At 48.6% G+C, this 19,861-nt stretch overlaps 1 protein-coding gene across 3 annotated transcripts in view; it reads right to left on the reverse strand.

Annotated features, from left to right (window-relative positions):
* Window positions 1-12,993: 12,993 nt before the first annotated feature.
* Window positions 12,994-19,861, reverse strand: part of LOC144178902 (sodium-coupled monocarboxylate transporter 1-like) — a 368,331-nt gene continuing 361,463 nt past the window's right edge. For all 3 annotated transcript variants that reach the window (XM_077707060.1, XM_077707046.1, XM_077707054.1), the window contains 2 exons: window positions 15,475-15,569; window positions 12,994-13,222 (listed from right to left, as the gene is read on the reverse strand). In XM_077707060.1, coding sequence (XP_077563186.1) covers window positions 13,197-13,222; window positions 15,475-15,569 — 121 coding nt within the window. In that variant the 3' untranslated portion in view covers window positions 12,994-13,196. The remainder of the gene's footprint in view (window positions 13,223-15,474; window positions 15,570-19,861) is intronic.

Genomic DNA, 19,861 nt, shown 5'->3' on the forward strand with positions numbered 1-19,861 from the left:
GAGCCAGTCCTCAACTGCTAGTCGCCCTTTGCGCAGCCGTACAGGGAGCGCGTTCCATCTTGCGCGCCTCGAGTAGGAGACGATGGGCTCGCCCTGTCCCTGCGATTCGGCAGGTGGGACTCCGGTGGGCAGTGCTGGCGCTTCGGGCAGCCCCCACCTCCACGATTTCGACCCCCGCACCCCAAACAACCAACAATGACGTTGGCTGAGGTTTCCACCCATTTCCATTCAGGTGAGCGTATCTTTTTTTCCCGAGAGTGTTGTGCTCCCGCCTTGCCCATCCCAGATGACCGGTACATGGCATCTGGTTGGGCAGACCGGTCTCGTGGGTCCTCCTCGAGCCGCATTCTTTCTCACCGCGGGTGGTCTCCGCATTACAGCTCGTCGCTGCAAACCTGTGGGCACATCAAGGTATTAGCCCTTTTTTTCTGTCTTTTTCTCGCTTTCTGGTTTCCTTAGTTGTGTGCAGCCATTGAAGATAATGGGAATTACATGGGATGCAAAGAAATGTATTACTGGAAGCTCTTTATTGTTTTTTTCTGGTTGTCTTTGTTATAACTGTGTTCGCTTTCTTACGACACTGCTGTTGAGTAGAAACGGGGCTGTGGCCTTGTCAAGCTGTCTACTACACTGCAGCTTTTTTCCGTCACTCCCTTTTTTTATTTATGGCAGAGAGAAAGTTGTAACAAATAAAATGTAGTTTTAAATTTAAATTTGTGTGGAGTGGCTAATTTCTCTTCTGTTTTTTCGTTTCTCTTTTTTAGGTGATGCCACGTAACAAGGCAGAGGGTTCAGTTTGTAAAAAATAAATTGCATGTATTTGTGTTCAATCCAACACGGGTCTAAAGCTTTTGTAGACAGAGCTACAGCTTTGCCTATGTGCATACATATGGTGGACGTGCATGATAAAATATACTGAGCTTGCATGGAATGCCTGTAGGTTTTCGACACCTGGTCACTCAAGCCGCTGCACAACCACGATTTATACATGCCAGTTACTGGATCCTTACCCGAGAACGGACACCTTACATTTTAGTAACGGAATCCTCGTTTGGACAGAACGGGTGCTTTCTGTAAAAGTTCAGGTTACAGAGTTTCTGTTGGCAGAAAACGGACACTTTACATTTTAGCTGGCATGGAAGTTCCGTAATAGGGTCAAGGAGTGCGTGTTACACACTATCCGTTTTCCAAATCCCGGAAAGTGGTCGGCAATACATTACCTCTAGGTTGGTCCGTAAACCCGAGAAATTTTTTACAGAGTACACCGGGTCAGGGTTACCCGTCAACGTCTCATCAGCGAGCATCGTCAACTGTCAACATCGACTTTGAGGAGTTATGTGGTCGCACCATTCCCCCAGTCAATCCTTAGGGAATCGTGCTCGCCGCTCTACACAAATCGCGTGGTTCCAAGCACCCGCATTGCTATGCACTGTCAGGCACAAAAACAACTGCAACGACGAGCGTCACTCCGCCGCCTCGACTCCCGGGACAACCCGTACCGTCAGCAAGTACGGTCTCAATATAGCTGACTGGGCTCTTCGCACCCTTGCGGCAAGTCTCGCGACACCAAGTGCCATTTCCAAAACACAATTTCTCAACGAACTGATCGTGGAACCTCAACAAAATCGCAATCCCTCTGTGGTACGTACAGCCAACGCTCATATAGCAAGCATGCTACGCACAATAACGGTGATTAACATAGAAAGTGCCAACTACCAGCTTGCACCCTACTTCCAAACATTATCCAACACCTGCGGTTGCAACCCTCACTACTGTTGGGGACACACCCGGGGTACAAAAAATGGAGCGGCTCTCCTCCACGCCAGCCAGCATCATGCTACCAGCCTTGACTTTGGCCTCGCCACCACAACGCGACTGCGGAGCAGTGTATCGCCCGAGGCTTCCCCAGACCTCATATTTGCAGCCAACCTAGGGAGGCATTTAACGTGGCAAAGGACTCCAGGTACCCTCGGAAGTGGCTACCTCGTTGAAATCGTACTGTGCCAATTGCACAAAGCCAGAAAAATTGGTACTAAGAAGATCAATAATTGGCCCGCATCCCCCAAACACCCCACAACCCTCCCTCCCATAACCGACAACCTAGGCGAGTGGACATTGGCCATATAAATCTTGTGAAGCACACCGAAACGATTCGACCCATCGACAACAACCATGCCGCCGAGGCCCGTTTCCTCGATTTCTTGGCAGCCCACCGAGGTGTGTCAAATGGCAAAAATCACAGCATAATCGCAACCTCAAGAAACGAATTGCGGCAATCATTTTACAAAAGACCCAGTATGCTGAAAGAATACCCTTGGTGTGTACCCCAGCCAAGTGTAAGCACCGGCTCGTCCGAAAGCGCGTATTTCTTCAGTGCGGGCTCAGATTTCAATCTGATCGAACTTGTTAAGTACCCGACCTGTGCTACTAGAACAAGCTCATCTATTCTACACTTGGTTCTCGCAACTCACCCAGTTCTGGTTACATCCCTTTCTGTCATACCTGGTCTCAGTGACCATTCAGCGATACATTTCACTGTACCCAACAGGAATCCGAGGCGACAGAAAACTTCAAAAACGATCAGATTACAAATGAGCTGACTGTGCTGCAATAAATATGGAGCTGGAAGTGTTCACAGATGAACTGTTTCATAATTTCTATCAGCGTTCTGTAGACGAAAATTGGCATCTGTTCAAAACTAAGGTGTCCGAGTTAACAAACCACTATGTACCCCTGCTTAAAATAACAAATACCGTTCAGTCACCGTGGTTTACAGCGGCCTTAAAGCGACCACGTAATAAAAAACAGCATCTTTTTCGGAAAGCCAAACGTTCAAGGTCAACTGACCGATGGGCTGCGTACAATGACGCAGCCGGTGAATATGCGCATGTGGTTGTCGTGGAAAAGCGTTATGTCTTTGAAGTTACCCTCCCCTCTATGCTTAGAACTAATCCCCACTGATTCTGGCTAACTGTCAACGGAAAAAGTGAAAAGAAAATTGAATTGATCTCTGAATACCACTGTGTGATCCCAAGTGAAATGTGCTGTGAAGCCTTAAAGGGGCACTGACGCAAAAATTTTGCATCTTGTTTTTTTTGTTGTTGTTGTGATAAGTAGCTAGTGACCTACTTATCACCTGTAGAAACCTCATTTGCTTCAGCGTGCGACAGCTGTTTAATTAGAGGCATTTTCAATGCGGCCAGTTGCAGTTTCGGATTTAGCTGGTGCCGCGAAACGCCGCGAAACGATGGATTTTTTGTGAACAAGGCTGAGCACGTGACCGTCGGAGGGATATCACAGAGCAGAGCTGCCGTAGCACTGTCGAATCCGCGTCGCCGGCAGTTTCTGCAAATGCCCCCACGTACTGATCTAGTGGGCCGCTTAATTAAAAAGTGACCGTGGACGTAACGCAGACGCTACGAGTGCAAATGCTGCCGCGGCTAGAGAGCGACGCGCGACGCTCCAGACAGCGGGTGGCAAGACGCACGCTGGGAGCAGCCTGCCGGTCTGCCTACAGGTCCGCCTACAGGTGTGTTCGCCTTATCACTGCGGCAGATATTCGATTGGCGTTCTCGTAAGCGGTGCAGATGACAATTTTTAATGCAACCCGCCATCGCATCATTAACTCCTTTCTCATATAAGCTGCCATGGTTGGCACCTGAGTCCAATTTCGTGCAGTGGTAACAAGCTATCACTCGAGCTACCTGCGCCGGCCTGCGCCACTTCGCGGCTGTGGCCGCCGTCTGCACAGCGACCGTGTGGCTCGCTCAGTGGGCTTTCCTTGTCTCCGGCGCGCTTTCCCATCCAATGTAAATACAAAGTAATAAAAATAGAGTGCCTGGAATCACTGTACAAGTTTGGTCGCAGCCAGCTGCCCGATGAGCCGAAGAAATCACGGTGCCTCCGCCGCCAACGATCGGGTCGTTCGTTCTCGAGAGCAGAAGCTCCGCCCTCCGATTGGAGCGGCGAGCCGACGGAAAACGCCGGCATTGGAAAGCGGCAAACACAAGCTCGTGACGTGTTTGGATGTTTTTTATTTACAAAATATCCAGGGGATGTCGACTGTGCGAGGTCCTCTGCTGGCTGCTCGGTAGCGTTTCGCACAATTTAAAATTGATTCTAAATATCTTCTAGGCTGTATTAGCAGCTGATATTTTGCAAATGATGTAGGTGCGTTCACACCAATATATCTCCGAAGTTATCTCGCCTTCAAAATTTTGTGTCAGTACCTTTTTAAATTCTGTATTTTCGTCGGGGTTTGTAAGCTGTATACAACCCCGTTTGCCCCCTTTCCCTGCCTGCAATTATTTATCCATGGATCCAATAGTTATAGACTGGGTGGGTGTTGCCAAATTGATAAGGAATCAAACCTTCCCCCGGGGATGATATCAATCCAAAATTCTTAAAATATACTGAAGTATTATCCGCTGCAATTTTTCTCAGGTTTTTTCCCGGTCTCTGGAAACTTCTGCAATGCCGCAGGGTTCGAAGGTCGGGAAGGGGGGTTCCCTTGCCCAAAACTGGCAACACTCCTAATCCAATCAATTATAGACCCATATCGCTCATCAGTGTACCATGTAAAATTGTTGAGCACATTTATCTCCAGCCATTTAGTCCACGTTCTCGAAAGCAATTCCTTTTTTAGAAGGTACCAACATGGTTTAACAAAAAATTACTCCTGTGAAACTCAGTTGCTTACCCTGACTAACGACCTGTTTAGCGCCGCTGACCCTTCTTCACTTATCCACTGCGTATTTATCAAATTTGCAAAGGCTTTCAATACCGTTTGTCATGAGCTACTACTTTTTAAAGCAAAGCTTTTTAACTCTACCCCCCCAAGGGTTCTTTCGCGACCGTTGGTGTCACCAGAAAACTCCAGCGAACAAATAAAAGAATTTACTGGCACCGCCGGGAATCGAACCTGGAACTACTAGACTAACAAAGCGAGAGCCCGTTGCTTTACCGATTTAGCTACGAGCCCACGCGATGACGGCGATGACAGGTGGTGTACCCACCAAGCACATCTACGGGTTTACCCCCTGCGTTCTCGCTGAATGCCACGTGAAAGCGTCACGTGACCGCTCACGCCCGTCCAGCGGCCCTGTGCGCACCTTGCTCATGTGGTAAGAGTTACAAAAATTAAAGGAAGCTCACACCAATGCATGACATCGCACTTCTAGTACGCCAATGTGCTAAAGCCTGTGGCCTCCAGTGTTCACGTAAACAATCACAGCTCCTTCTCGTCCGCCCTCATGCCAAACCAAGGCATACATTCAAATACTCCTTGATGTCCAGGCCATCACTCCAAGCCTCAGAATCAAGATCCTGGGCCTACATCTCGAGGCTAAAACCAAGAGTGACGTCTCCTTGCAGCGCCTCAAAAACAGCATTAATCAAATCATACACATGATCAGGCGAGTTGCAACCAAGAAGCGAATCCTAAAGTGTCCTCTCGAGAGTTACTTACGTGAACCCCCTGTCTTCTTCTCGACAAGGACGACATAGAGATGCTTTATATAATGATTAGAAAAGGGGTCTAGCAGGTCATTGGTTTTCTCATGAGTGCGTACACACAGAGGCTGCTTAGCACGGGGCTCCACAACACGGTGGAAGAGCTGATAGAAGGCCATCTTTCTAACCAGAAGGTCTGACTCAGAACTATGATGGGTAACCGCATGCTTCACCAGATTGGCTGGGCAGCCCAGAATGTCACTCCTATTGACGTATTCCCAGACTCTTGGAGACTAAAACTAGAGATGCTCCCTTTGCTATGAATATGAACCCCTCACATGACGAGGGTCACCGAAAAGCACGGGCTCAAGCGCTAAACACTACCCTCGGTGGGGATCATGCAGTTACCTACACAGACGCCTCCAAACATCGAGGGCAGTAATACTCCATGATCGTGGCTACCTCCAGGACCAACCTCCTTGCGTGTACCTCGCTTAGGACCCAAGAAATGGCGGCAGCAGAAGAGGCAGCAATCACCTTGGCTCTTGCTCAACCAGGGGTTCGGACGGTAGTCATCAATTCCCAGCAAGCCTACTGGAATTACCTGTAGGGTTGGGTGTCCTGACTTGCACTGCGGGTGCTAAAAAACCACTCCCCAAACGGTTCCATTCAGCTCATCTCGACACCCCCTCACGCTTCAATGGAGGGCAACAAATACGCCCACCCAACAAGCCTGTGCTTTTTCCTCTCGTGCTATGGAGCTGCACGAGGGAGCTTGTCAAGTTCAGGGAGATAACCCACCATTATCGCCTTCTAAGACAGACCGTACCTTCGCCTTACCCTGACCTTTCCAGAGAACAACAAACTACTGTACGGCTCACACAAACCGGGCTCCTTCCCACAGCCTACGCGTCTTCACTTAATGTATCCGAATCGCTTTGACGCTGAATGCAAATTTTGCTCAGAAGTAGGAACACTTCGCCTCGTAATCGGGGTGTGCAACTTTAGCCCTGATTACCCTTCTCTCTTTCCGTGAACTACCCAACAAGAGCAATGGGAGATGCTGCTGTCCAGGCCCTCTCTACCTACCCCGCTTGAGCGGGTGGACAGAACACAGGCCGCACGGACTGCATATGGGCCCCACACAAGAAGGAATTACTCCCCAGGGCTGAACTCTGGGCCGTTCAGAAATCTGAACAGAAGTATTTCTTCCTCCTCCTCCTTCTCTGCCGCAAATCCAGTCGCCTCCGTTCGCGGCGCAGACGGAGAAGACAGATCGTCTAACACCGGGTTGGAGACTACTTTAATTTTATAAAAAAACGCTCCACTCTTGTGCTACACCAATACAACTCAACTAAACACCGTTCATGCTTCCTGCATTGATTTAACCTTAGCAAGAATATCTCTTTGAAGTAATAAATGGTGTGGTTAAGTGCATTCCACTTCTCTCTGGTTTTGCTATTTATAGAGCGATGTGAGTGAATTTAAGTGACCTCACATTGGTAATCGTTATGGGTGCCGTTTACAGCTTTGCTTTCCAACCACATTCACGGGGCGGATTGGCGCGATTTTTTTTAAATTAAAAGCGCTGAATCCAGATGTAAACATTATAAAATGGTTGGAGTGTTTAACTAACCGCACACATGATGTTGTTGCTAATGGCTTTATATCCACACGCTGCTCGGTTACATTTGGTGTACCACAAGGTTCTGTGTTAGTACCCCTATTATTCTTAATTTATATTAACGACTGGCCCAACACACTATCATCTATTAGACTTTTCGCGGACGACTGCGTAATATAGAAATTCTTGATTCTGCCGACCAAAATGTACTACAATCGGACCTGAATAAGATTTCTACCTGGTGCGATACATGGTCAATGAAACTGAACACAAATAAATGCAAAGTAATGCCAGTAACCCGTCAAAAATGTAAGCGCGCACTTATATACTGAACTACGAACCCCTAACCAAACTGTCATGCTACAAATATCTTGGCGTGTATATCTCGAATGACCTTTCTTGGCAAACGCACTTCAAACACATCACAAGTGACGCTAACTGCATGCTTGGCTTTTTACGGCGAAATTTTGCTGTTGCTTTCACAGATGATTGATTGTTTGATTGATTGATTGATAGGCTTTAATGAGAAAGAGGCAAGAAACCCTGGCGGGAAAAGAGAATAAGGGGTGGGGGTGGGGAGAGGGCTTACATATTATTGAAAGGTGATAGTATTCAGTTCTTGTATAGTGCTCTTGAGAAAGAACACATTGAAGGGTAGTGCAGATGTAAAACTCATTTTATATCAAACTTTACTTCGGCCAAAGGGTATGCGTCGTCGATCTGTGACCCGCATATCAACTCGCTACTTTATGATATCGAAGCCATCCAGAATCGCTCCGCACGCTACATATTACCTATTTTCGAACAGCTAGCATCCCTTCTATGAAATTTAGCCTTAACCTAGTTGACCTGTCTGTTCGCAGGAAAATATCATGACTTTGTCTTTTCCATCAAATAATTGATTGATTGATTGTAGGGTTTAACGCGCCGACGCAACGCAGGCGATGAGGCGCGCCGTAGTGGAGGGCTCCGGATTAATTTTGACCACCTGGGGATCTTTAACGTGCGCCGAAATCTCGTACACACGGGCGTTTTTGCTTTTCGCCTCCATCAGAAAAGCGGCCGCCACGTCCGGGAATCGAACCCGCGACCTTGTGCTCAGCAGCGCAACGCCTTAGCCACTGAGCCACCGCGGCGGGTTTTTTCCATCAAATATATCACGACAATTGAATGCTCAAGGATTCGATGCTTTTTCCTCCCACTCGACAAGACGCCACCATCAGTTCAAGGTTGGCGTACCCAGCAGCCGGACAAACTACCATTTACACTCATTTATTCCTAAAACCAGCTCTGACTGCAACCACCTACCCACCTGCATTGCTTCCATAATTAATCGAGTCAATTTCAAGGTGGCTGTTAATAGCCATATTACCTGACATTTCATTTTCTTTTTGTGTGTATTCCGTGATTTTATATCAACCCTGCTGTGTTGTTTCCGAGTGTGGGAAATGTTTTATGCACCTTCAAATTTTCTTTTCTCTTTTTGCTCTGTATATTTCTAGTTGATGTGTATATTTTAAATATGTAAATATGTTTCCTATGTGCAACCGAACTCCTGCTGCGTTGCCTGTAGAGTGTCTAACCCCCACTCCTCTCTGTAATGTCCATGTGCCTTGAGAGTAAATAAATAAAATAAATAAATAAACAAATAAATACTCAAAACTGGCACTCCTTTTGTGATACGCTAAAAGGCACCCTCAGCACCATGTAGAGCAGGCACGTCCTCCAGAAACTAATCGGCGAAAAACCTACTCGCACAACCAACAACCACCAAAATAATATACTTATACATAACAGTGACCTGCTTCCCGGAGCATTCGTTCATTCGATCAGAGATCACCACTTCGGTCACTAAGTAACGCACCCACCTCCTCCTTCCACGTACGGGCCCGCCAAATGAAACACTTGAGGCCGCGTTCACTCAAGCTGAACTTTAACAAGCCCTGGGACGCTTCACACGCAATACCAAATCGGGGAGAGACGGTATCACCAAGAAACTCATATGCGACCTCGCGATGAAGCAGAAGAATTCCTGCTCACCCTTTCAGCCACCACTGCCAATCAGACACTTTACCCCCTCAATGGCGTCACGCAGATATTACCGTTACTCCTTAACCACACAAGCCAGCTATCCCCCCCCCCCCCAAACTGCGACTCACTTCTTTAACGTCGTGTTTGGTGATACTTTTGAACGCATGGTGCATTCTCGGCTTACTTCCAATCTCGAAACTAAGACTCAAGATGTGCTCATCCAGCTCAAAGAGCAAGTTATCGACAACCGGAGAAACACACCCTAGACGTCCAGGGCACATTTGACAATGTGACGCACGATGCCAAACTACAAGCGCTCCATGTGGCCGCTGATCCTTCGGTTACGTGCGTCCAGCAACTATCCGCCTTCGACCCTACAATGAGACTCCCCAATGGTCCGTCATTTTCCCTTTGCTTTCTTGGAATTCCCGTAAAGAACTTTTCACGATCCTGGACCTCAGTCACGCCTTTTACGCGGACTATATATAACCCTCTGGATAAACAAAGGGTCACTACGCTACAAACAAGACGCCCTTGAACAAGCTGTCGACCTCCCTCTCCAGTATCCGCACCTCGCAGCCTAACTTGTGTTCCCCACAAGTCCGCTATCTTGGTCCTTCGCGCCAGAACCCGCGGTGGACCCACGTATACCACACTAGATCTTCAAGTGGCCATCAAGGGTACACTACCGAAGTTCCAACCCTGATAATTGTTGGCTTGCCTTTTCACAAGGATGGGTCTGGAGCAGCCATCCTCCAACAACTGCAGGCACAATATCGCAAATCGTCCACCTCATCCGGTGAATCTGCACTCACAAACACTGTTGAAGCAACAAGGCACCTGCCTTTGCATGAACGCTCAACTCCTTAGCCGTCTTACATACGGCACTCGTGCGTACGACTAAAGGCTGAAGAACAGAACAAACTAGATGCACTCATCCGTTGTGCTTACAAGATCGCACTTGGCCTTCCACCTTTCACCGCCAGAAAAAAAAATGTTTAAACTGGTGCTACGTAACACTCTCATAGAGCTCCTCAAAGAACAAGAGACTAGGCAATTGGCACGGCTGTCACTCACTCATACCGGCCAAATTGTCCTCAGGGCATTGTATCGGCTGCCGACGCCCATACCCCATAACCCGCTTCGCCCCACCTTCCCACGTTTTGACCAATACCTATGTGGCACCAATTCCACGTCACATATGTACCCCGTGTACAACTCCGGCCGACGCAAAGCCACAGAGCTACGCCTTCAAAGGAAGTACTGCTCGGCACCGGAGGCTCCCCACACCGACATCGCCCAAGCCCCCATCCCCGCTCGACCCTTGCAGCCACTGACAATGAGGACATTATTCTCACCCCAGCTCTCTTCAATCCTCTCTTCAATTCAAACCTCTCTTCAATCCGTGCCGAAGCCACGGCGATTGCCCTCGCGGCGACCACTCACACACCTACCACCCACCTAACCATAATCACCTATTCTCAACAAGCCCGTCGACATTACTCCTGGACTGAAAAAGTGTGTTGGTGCGGGCTTGTTGGTACATTACTGAATATGGAAAAACAGCGCTAAAACAGGACAAAAGAACGTGACAAGACTGGGCGCTGACTAACAACAACGAGTTTTATTTCGCCGTGGCGGAATATATACCCTCGGAAAACACGAAAAGAAAGAAAGGGAGACAAACATTCAACTAATACACAAGGCGCATGTGCGAAAATAACATTCATTGATCAAGATAACTAAGTTCTTTTTCTAACAATTCAATGAATGCCTTACTGACATGCGAATCACCCCGCTTGTGGATGACATGTGCTTCGTCTATTTCTCTGGCACTTTTTCCTTTATACTTTCTTAGCGCACGTGTCTGCTCGAAAAGAGGGGTACATTTACGATCAGCACAATCCGCACAGTGAAGAGCCAAATTACTGCCAGTTTTATTTTTCACTGTGTTCGCGTGTTCTCGCAGCCTATCGTTCAGACACCGCCCTGTTTGGCCCGTGTATGATTTACCACAGGACAACGGAATGTCATAGACTACACCAGACGAGCATTCAACGAAACGCTGGGCGTGGTTCTTCAAGCAGAACTTGGTGCCTGTCAGTAAGGCATGCATTGAATTGTTAGAAAAAGAACTTAGTTATCTCTATCAATGAATGCCATTTTCGCACATGCGCCTTGTGTATTAGTTGAATGTTTGTCTCCCTTTCTTTCTTTTCGTGTTTTCCGAGGGTATATATACCGCCACGGCGAAATGAAACTCGTTGTTGTTAGTCAGCTCCCAGTCTTGTCACGTTCTTTTGTCCTGTTTTAGCGCTGTTGTTTCATATTCAATTACTCCTGGAAAGAGTGCCACTTGCGGTATATCCTCAAAGCCGTTACCGGTAGATTTACCCACAATCACCATTGTTTGGAGCACATGTGGCGGTCCGCGAGCTTCACTTCTAGCGTTCCCTCCAGGGCCAGGCGGCTGGGCCTCTACGACGGCCACAATCTATCCTCTTCCCCCTACTTTCCCCACATCCTATCACACTACCGTACCACTCGCCGAATTCATCCCCCGCCCAACCCTACGCTATGTGTCGAAGAATTACGAAGCTGGCGCCAACTGTATTCCGGCACATGCTGTACCACCACCCTCTCCCACATTCCCTCTCGCGCTTTGCATATAACCGCCCGGACTGTCAAGTTCCTGCTACCACTGCCCACCTCGTCTTCATGCGCCCTCAACACCACGTCCTGCTCTCTTCCCTACCCCCGAGCAGTAGGAAATGCCACACGAACAGCGGCGGCGCGCGGCCTCTTAACTGAGGAGACCACAAACGTTTCTGTCCTTTTGCTCAATAAATGTTTTACCTGCCTACCTACCTGCTTGTAACGGCGTTTCCCGCTCTTGGAGACACCCAGACTACGTTGAACGTTGTCACGCGCCGACAGAATATGTAGAGAAGTTGCCCTTGGGTTGCTTCTGTACACATCGCTATTCCACGTCAGGCTAACGCATGCCCTCATTCGGTCGCGGAAAAGCCGTGGTGGCCTTATATTTCTGCAAAACTGCGAGGGTCGGTTCTCTTTCTTTCACCGCTGCATCGAGAGCATGGAGGTTGGGGTGGCTATTCCCTTACTTGGCCAAGTCTGACTTTGCCTTCAAGGTATTCTTTGTCCCCCACTTTTGATGCGGTGGCGGCGGCAAAGAGGGCAGCTTGGGGTCGGCTTTTTTATCTGAACCACGCACCTTCTTGAAACGCTTTGGTAGATTTCAGAGTTGTTATTGGGTGAATCTTCCACCGCACTTCTCCAGCCGTGATGTTACCGGGGATAAAGTCTTTGCCGACGAAACTGTAAGGAGACTTAATATATTTCTTTATTAGGACGGAAGCCTTGTATATCTCATCAAACACGAAAAGTGAACGCTAAAAGCGACGAAATCGTCCCAAACGAATGGAACCAAAAGCCACGTGACCTCGAAAGCGGGAACTGTGTGCACTGGAGGAGCCCGCGAGTGCCCTGCCAATGGTTCTCATATCCGGTGGTGCACAATGTTTATCCACAAAAAGGGCAACATCTTTCGAAGCCTGTTCCCTGAATTAAGGATGAAGTTTAAATCGGTACGCAGTGAATAGCTAGCGTATACAGTCCATGTTTCCAAATGTGAGGGGGCAGAGGGCGAAATGAAACGGCAAACGGCCTCCTTGCATTTCACCAGCGTCTCTGTTTTCTTCTCTGGATATCCCGCAGATCTTTGAATGGCGTCAAGAGACAGGTCTAATTTATCTCTATTTACAAAACCTTTATGGGGGCATACAGCCGGAAGCAAAGGCTCTTCCTGCATACGCCACTGCCAACGGTAGGCCCTCGTAGCTGTTTCCTTATTTATGGTTGGGAGGTTTGAATTTCACAGGCATTTATTCGTCGGGGCGGCGAACGATTAACTTAAATTCGTAGGCGTAGCTGGTTTCTGGCTTTCTAACACTGTCACAAGCTTCAACAATATGGGCGTTTAAAAGGCATGTTTTTTTCTTTGTCCAATACGGCGTCCATGCCAATTTCCTCAGTGCCGTTGCAGAGGAGGGCCTTGGCCCCCTTAGCTTCAGGTGTTCTCGGCGTTTCCGGAATCTGCAAAGGAGTATTGTGTATGCATTGGTTCGCACGCCGGAAAAGGAACAAACGAGGGACAAGTATTCACTGGCAACAAAATAACCCTCTCTTATTCTCGCACACAAACAAACTACCACGATGTTGCGTATGGGAATGCCTACTCGCTGGTTATCGAGGCCGAAATGAAGCAAGGGGAGACGAATGGATGGACAACGCATGTTATGCGAACGCTGGTGTACTTAAATATCCTTGCTCAGTGTGCCATGTATGCAGAGAAAAAAGGGGATAGTAGTTCCTTTCCCTATCATGTAAAGGGGCATTAAGCTACTAAGGATAATTGCTCGAGTAAATTTATTTACATGAATTCAACCGCACGAGGGAAACAAGGGGTAGTCAAGCATACAAAAAAGAATACGCCCTCAAATGTTATGCTGGGTAGTTTTGCGTGCAATGGCTGTATAAACTACCAACTGGAAGCGGGCATTGGGCGGCCGTTTGTAACTTTACATTGCGTAGAAATATTGTATTCAGTTGCCACCTTTTTTGACGCGTTTTTACAAAAAATAATATAAGGACACTTAGGCATTTCCTATGAGTTGTGATTGAGAAAGCGATATGGTAATCTGCAGCAGAACGCCGCTATGTGCTCCTGCCAATTTTGCGCTGTGGGTAACTGTGGCTGTTATGGCGGTGCGCCAGCTCAGTGGGGTTTCATGTACAGACGAATGCAGCACTCACAGGCGCAGCTGTAACTCGCCGCTTTCCACGTGGGTCTTCGTTCTACAGCAGCGTGATCCTTAACCTTGTGTTTGTGTCCCGCTGCAAAGCTCGCCTTATACATGGCTTGCACATTACGGCACCGCATCCTTTTCGGGTGCACCACTCTCAGTTTCCGCAGCGTTGCTCGAGATAAAGTCGGCAGATAAGTTCTCAGACTTCGACCGTCCACGCACTGCACCAACACGGCAGCTGCAGTATCGTCAATGCAAGCTGCCCCAAAAAACCGTTTTTCTTTTCAAGTCGCCAGCGCCGTACGCCGGCTTTGCCACAAAATGGACCATTTAATACCTCCCCATCCAAACACGTTTCCGGCTTTTTAAACAGTATTCTGCTTAACATCACGGCTGTCCACAATTACTACCCGTTAACATTGCCCGCACATTGAAAATCCGGCCCTAATACACTTGCCAGCACTGACGACCGTAATCATCGGTACTTAGCAGACATTTGGTGTACTGGCTCATTACTCAGTGTAACATAATCTCGAATAGCCAACTCGGCAGGCTCCTTATTTTGGACTGCTGGCTAAGGAGAAGGGGCGAAGTAGGCGGAGAGCGGCAAAGCGGGCTGAGGGTACGGTGAAGCGCTGCATGCTCAATGCCCTTCCATTTCCCTGGTTGGAGCGCGGTGGTGCGTGCCTGGGGGCAGCGTCGTCACCCATTTTACTCACTACGGTCGCTGGCCGATCGCTGGCTGCTTGTGAACGGCCATACGACCGTGTACAAGCAGCCATGACGATGCATTGTTTATGAGACCTGCGCATGACATGACAACATATCAAACAATAGCGACCAACTGTGTGCTCAGAGCAGGATGTCACGTAATATCTAAGCTCACTATCGTTTGATTTGTTGCTATGTCATGCGCAGGTCTCAGAAACAATGCATCGTCATGGCTGCTTGTACACGGTCGTATCCCACGTGCAGCTAGGCTGGTGCTACTGTATAATCAATGCGTTCTTCAATAAAAGAGTTCAGTTGCGAGTCAGCGCTTGTCCTATCTTATTTCTTTGGCTTGCGTCTGTGTGCGCTGTCAAATTAGACGTGAACCAGCATACCAAATCGCCCAGTTGTACTCTTTGCTGAGTATACCAGTGCCCTTTTCTTGATACACTCTATCACAGCGTTGTCACGGGTACAAAGACTGAAGAATACTTATCGTACGTGGTCTGAGCTTCCATCGGCTCCCCAAAAACCAAAGGAGTATATATCTCTCTGCATATCCTACTAGAATATTGTTTGTGGACGTGCTTTACAGTGCCGATGAAGCAGGGCTATTCTCGAAATGGGTTCTTACATCGGCAAAAAAGGTGATTCGCTGGGGCATTGGTAAAACCATTCATTGGGGGGGGGGGGGGGGGGGGGGCATGTTCACTTCCCTGTTTTTTTTATTTGTGGTCATATTTTGATTTTTGTAGAAGATAGAAGGCTTTTCCTAAGCAATAAAAGTACTCTGGAGATTTAGTAAATTTTCTAATAGATGACACTTACCACCAAGGGGCTGGAAATTAGCCCCACTCTCGCCCAAAAACGCACAATGGGCTGGCTTGAAAGAGCAATTTTCTTCTTGACGTCTTTGCGGCCACCTGAAAAAAAAATATGGATATATCGGGGACTCAACTGTGGTCGCTTGATCAAATAAACTGAACATACCGACGTTTAGGTTTGCTGCTCTGCAGGATATGGAATGGCTACTACGTTTAGTCCACATTTTAAAGGAAAATGCTCCCACATGTGAGGTTTAATTTTGTACGAAATTGACGTGTTAAGGCATGACATTCCCCATTCGCATGAAATGGCTCGAACAATTCGCGTGCCAAGCACCGTCGTCAAACTAAAAAAATTAGTCCCCCTTAACTATGTGAAGAAGAATGATTTGCGAAGCTGGACGCAGCCCTCGGAGTGCACGGCAGAAAACACGTTTTTGCGTAATTTGCGATTGAGCGTACACTTCCAAGCCAATGCACTGAATGAAACTAAGAAGGACCCGAGCTTCAGTCTCTCGGACAAACATGAAGCTGTCTCTTTTCCTCCCGCGTCGTAGACATCTTACTCTTTGTGTCGCACACCCACCTATTCCGCTCGACCCCTGAGAGGACACAGGACAAGTCGTATCAGGACGTTCGACATTCACAGTTAAGCCTCCCGCTAGCACAACGAACATGTCGTAAGTAAGGGCATGAAACCTATATCTTTGCGTGCACGCCCCCCCCCCCCCTGTTTCAACACGTGCACGCCGGCGACTGGTTATGAGCGTGGGGTGGCCATCAAGGAAGCCGTCTATAAAATAACGCTCTAAACGCCCTTTACGCTGAACAAGCCCTATTTCTCCATGTCGGCGTCCCAAGCGGGCAAGTTGCCGTTCTTCTGGGAGGGATTGCCAGATACTCGACGAGCTCGAACTAAAGGACTCAACGGCGGTGGCAGCGGGTTTCTATTGTTTTCGCGCATATTCGCGCTTCTGTTCGGGCCGATGCTTCTTCAATTCCTGCTCTTCCTCCAAGCGAACGACGTGCGTTCGTCCTATAGCGAGTTAATGCTGTAAGGTCTCGAGCTTTATTCTAGCGGACAAACATGTGACTGACCGTTTCCCTCTCCCCTTGTAGGCATCTTACTGTCTATGTAACACACCTACCCAAACCGAAACTACTCGATTACGGAGGACAGCTCACAGAGCTCATTGAGCCATGAGACTTCCACGTTTAAATCTCGAACCAGCAGAAGCGGCATTCGGTAGCGGCATGGAGCCCAGCTCTTCGTGCGCGCCCCCCTCCTTCGTACCCAAACTCGTGCACGCATAAATTGGAAACCGGTGATGGGCGCATCCTTAGGCGTGAAACACACCGGCGAAAATGTCGGTCAGAAAGCCCTTCAAGTTGAAGAAGAATCATGGGCTCACGCGGGCGTTCCAACCCGGAAAATGCCTCTTCAATCCACACGTACTCGGCGAGGTGGAATTTAAGGCGACCACAGCGACGGCGGCTTTCCGTCATTTTGTAGCGTAAGCTACACTGGCCGAGGTTGAGCAGTTCCGCGTGAGCCGTGAAGGACCGTTCTGCGCAAGCGCGAGGAGCATTGGATTCGATCAGATCGGATTCGATTGGATTGGCCTGGATTGGATTAAATTGGATTGTGTTGGATTGAAATCCAATCCAATTGGAGTACGGGTGGGTAGAGAATTGAGTCTGCACATTCGCCGTTCTGCGCATTCCAGAGGAGTGACGCCATAACCACGGCTTGATTTGATTGATTTGGACATCGTTTTAGCAACAGTGGGCCATGGTAATCAGCTAATCCTAGACAACCAGGAAACCTAAGAATAACCAGCTGAACCTTAGCACACGCTACGCATATCCTGGCATAGCCGAGCTCAAGCCACTGCTAATTTTTTACGGTCATTCACACCTCTGTGTGTTCTCTGCAATCATCTGATAACGGCGCTACCGCTGTTGTCAGCCGATAGCGCAAATTGTGAAAGACGCATCGGTGGTGGCGAGGGGAATAGCAGTTGTGATAGAGGGGTCGTCGGGAGGGAGGAGGAGCCCCTGAGGGGCGCCCAGTGAATCTATTTCACCGGAATGAAAACTGGAGTTGGGAGGGGGGGGGGGGGGGGGGGTAGACATACACTGCGTCGCAGTAAAGATATCTTTCAGAAACTCACAATTAGGGCGACTCCCTAGTGGCTTGGTAGAGTGCGCCGGGCAGCGTCATAGAACTAAAAGTCCGTGCACAGGAGAAATTGGTGCCCCTCGTGGCTCGATTGACCGTGGAACACCTAACGGATACCTGATATGTTTGGGTCTCTTTCTTCGCCTTTGGTTCTCCGTTTACACGGCTTACTAGATTTGTACACCATTCCAAATCTGTAGCGATATGCTACGGATACGTATTATGGTAACTTCATGGAACCAGTAGAAACACATGCCATTAGTCACAAAGAAGACTCCCATAAGCATCGGGGTAAAGCCGTGCTACTTTTATATTAAAAATACGCAAGCAGACGTTAGCGTCCCGATAATTTTTGTTAGATGATGGCGCACGGCATGTATATTTTTCGAGCCATTCGATGTGGCCAACGTCCCATTTTTGAACTCATGAGGGATATAGATAGGGCTTTTGCCTGAAAACTCCTCGCTACTCTAATCCTGGTTGCTGGCGCTGTGATACGCACATACGCGCAATGGTGTCTCCTTACCACCAGAATACCCATACTTGAGAGCAGCAATGCGCGTAGCAAAACTAAACTCCTACGATAAGTACAAAAATATTGTGGAGTTGATTTCAGAGTCAGAAATACTATTTTTGCGTATTTAATTAGATTCAGAAATTCTATTATTGGCAAACCTGTACATTATACCCACAAATATACTGTGTTCGTCGACCGGCTTGCCGACGGAGCGGTGGAAAGCTTGACAGGTCGAGTCTTTATATGATGTGTGGGCGAATGTTTCACGGTTTTACCGATAAGCATTTTAGCTCCGTCCCTCTCATCATCATTCACTTCGTGGAGATGGCGGGATTTTTTTCCCCCGTGTTGACAAAAAAACGTAGTGGACTGTTTGGCTGCGCCACTCGCCTAATATCGTGCGAAGGCAGCATGCATTCCTGCTTAAAGGCCAACTGCAACGAAAATTTACCTGCCCCAATCAACCTGTTGTATACAGCAGTAAAGTCTCTTGTGACCTAATTTTAAACTCCACACGCACGCAGTACTTTTATTAGAACCTTTTGAAAACACGTCACTTCAGCCGACGCAGCACCTAGCGTAGTGTCGCCACAACTGGTTGCCACTGGGGCGAACTTCCGGGTGTGGCGTTTCAGGCAGAACTCCCGTCCTGCCATCGTCTCTCCTCAGTAGCCCTTTTATGTGCGGCCTCACTCGAGTGAGCAGCGTAATTTGGGCAAATTGCATGAATAATTGCTTTCACGCGTTTCCGAAATGAGAGAAGACGAAGGTCTTGGTTGCCGAGGCCAAAAGAGCCAACTCGAAGAGTGCCCGGGCCACCCGCCTGTCGCCGCGAGGAGATACGCCGCCGGCGAGCGAGAGCGGCAGTTGCACAACGGCTGATTTTGGGATTTCGAAAGCCGCAGCAGGTTCTCGGTCGATTCTACGAGCACGCGAGACGCGAGTACGGCCTACGCGAGGCGAAACGCTCTCGGCACGGCTGGTCGGTGCGTCGGGCGCGCGAACGAGTACGCCAGCTGTGCGCCGCACTGCGAGCTCCCGCCCAGCCGGCTGTATACGAGTGCGCAATGAGCGAGAACGGCCGACGCGAGACGATTCGCTATTGTCGTGGTTGGTCGGTACGCTAACGATTACGGAAGCTAGCTGTGCGTCGCGCTGCACCATCGCGGCAGCTAGACTCTAGACAGGGCGAGTGGCGCGAATGCGGCAGACCCGAGGCATACGCTGTTTTCACTGTTGTCGCGGCTGGTCGTGGCGTGAACAAGTAGAGCACGTGGCGCACTGCATGAATCGATTCAGTTCAAACAACTTCGTGAAAACATAAATAAGAACTAGCCGCTGTTGGCAGCATTTCGCTCACCAATTAGAAAAAACAAGTTGCAGAATGGGTAAAAACAAGGTAGTCAGCATTGAGTCTCGGGTAAGGTCACTGTTTCCCGACGCCAGTGAAGACACTGCAGTGCTTTCGTCGCTGCATGGCTTTTTACATAGGCGGGCATCATTATCTAAAGATTTGGCGCGGGCACCCTGATAACAGGAAGGAAACTGCAAGTGTAAACAAAATAATCAAATTGTGGATTTTAAGTTTGACAATGTGCGCTGAAACCGAATTCATACGCGATAGCCGCATGTTTAGGCGCTTTCCTCTTACGGCAACTTATTTTTTACTGTGAAGCAGTGTATGTCTACCCA

The sequence above is a fragment of the Haemaphysalis longicornis genome, unplaced genomic scaffold (assembly GCF_048455015.1).
Source record: "Haemaphysalis longicornis isolate Haplotype H1 unplaced genomic scaffold, Haemaphysalis longicornis Haplotype H1 scaffold_1, whole genome shotgun sequence".
Classification (NCBI taxonomy): Eukaryota; Metazoa; Arthropoda; class Arachnida; order Ixodida; family Ixodidae; genus Haemaphysalis; species Haemaphysalis longicornis.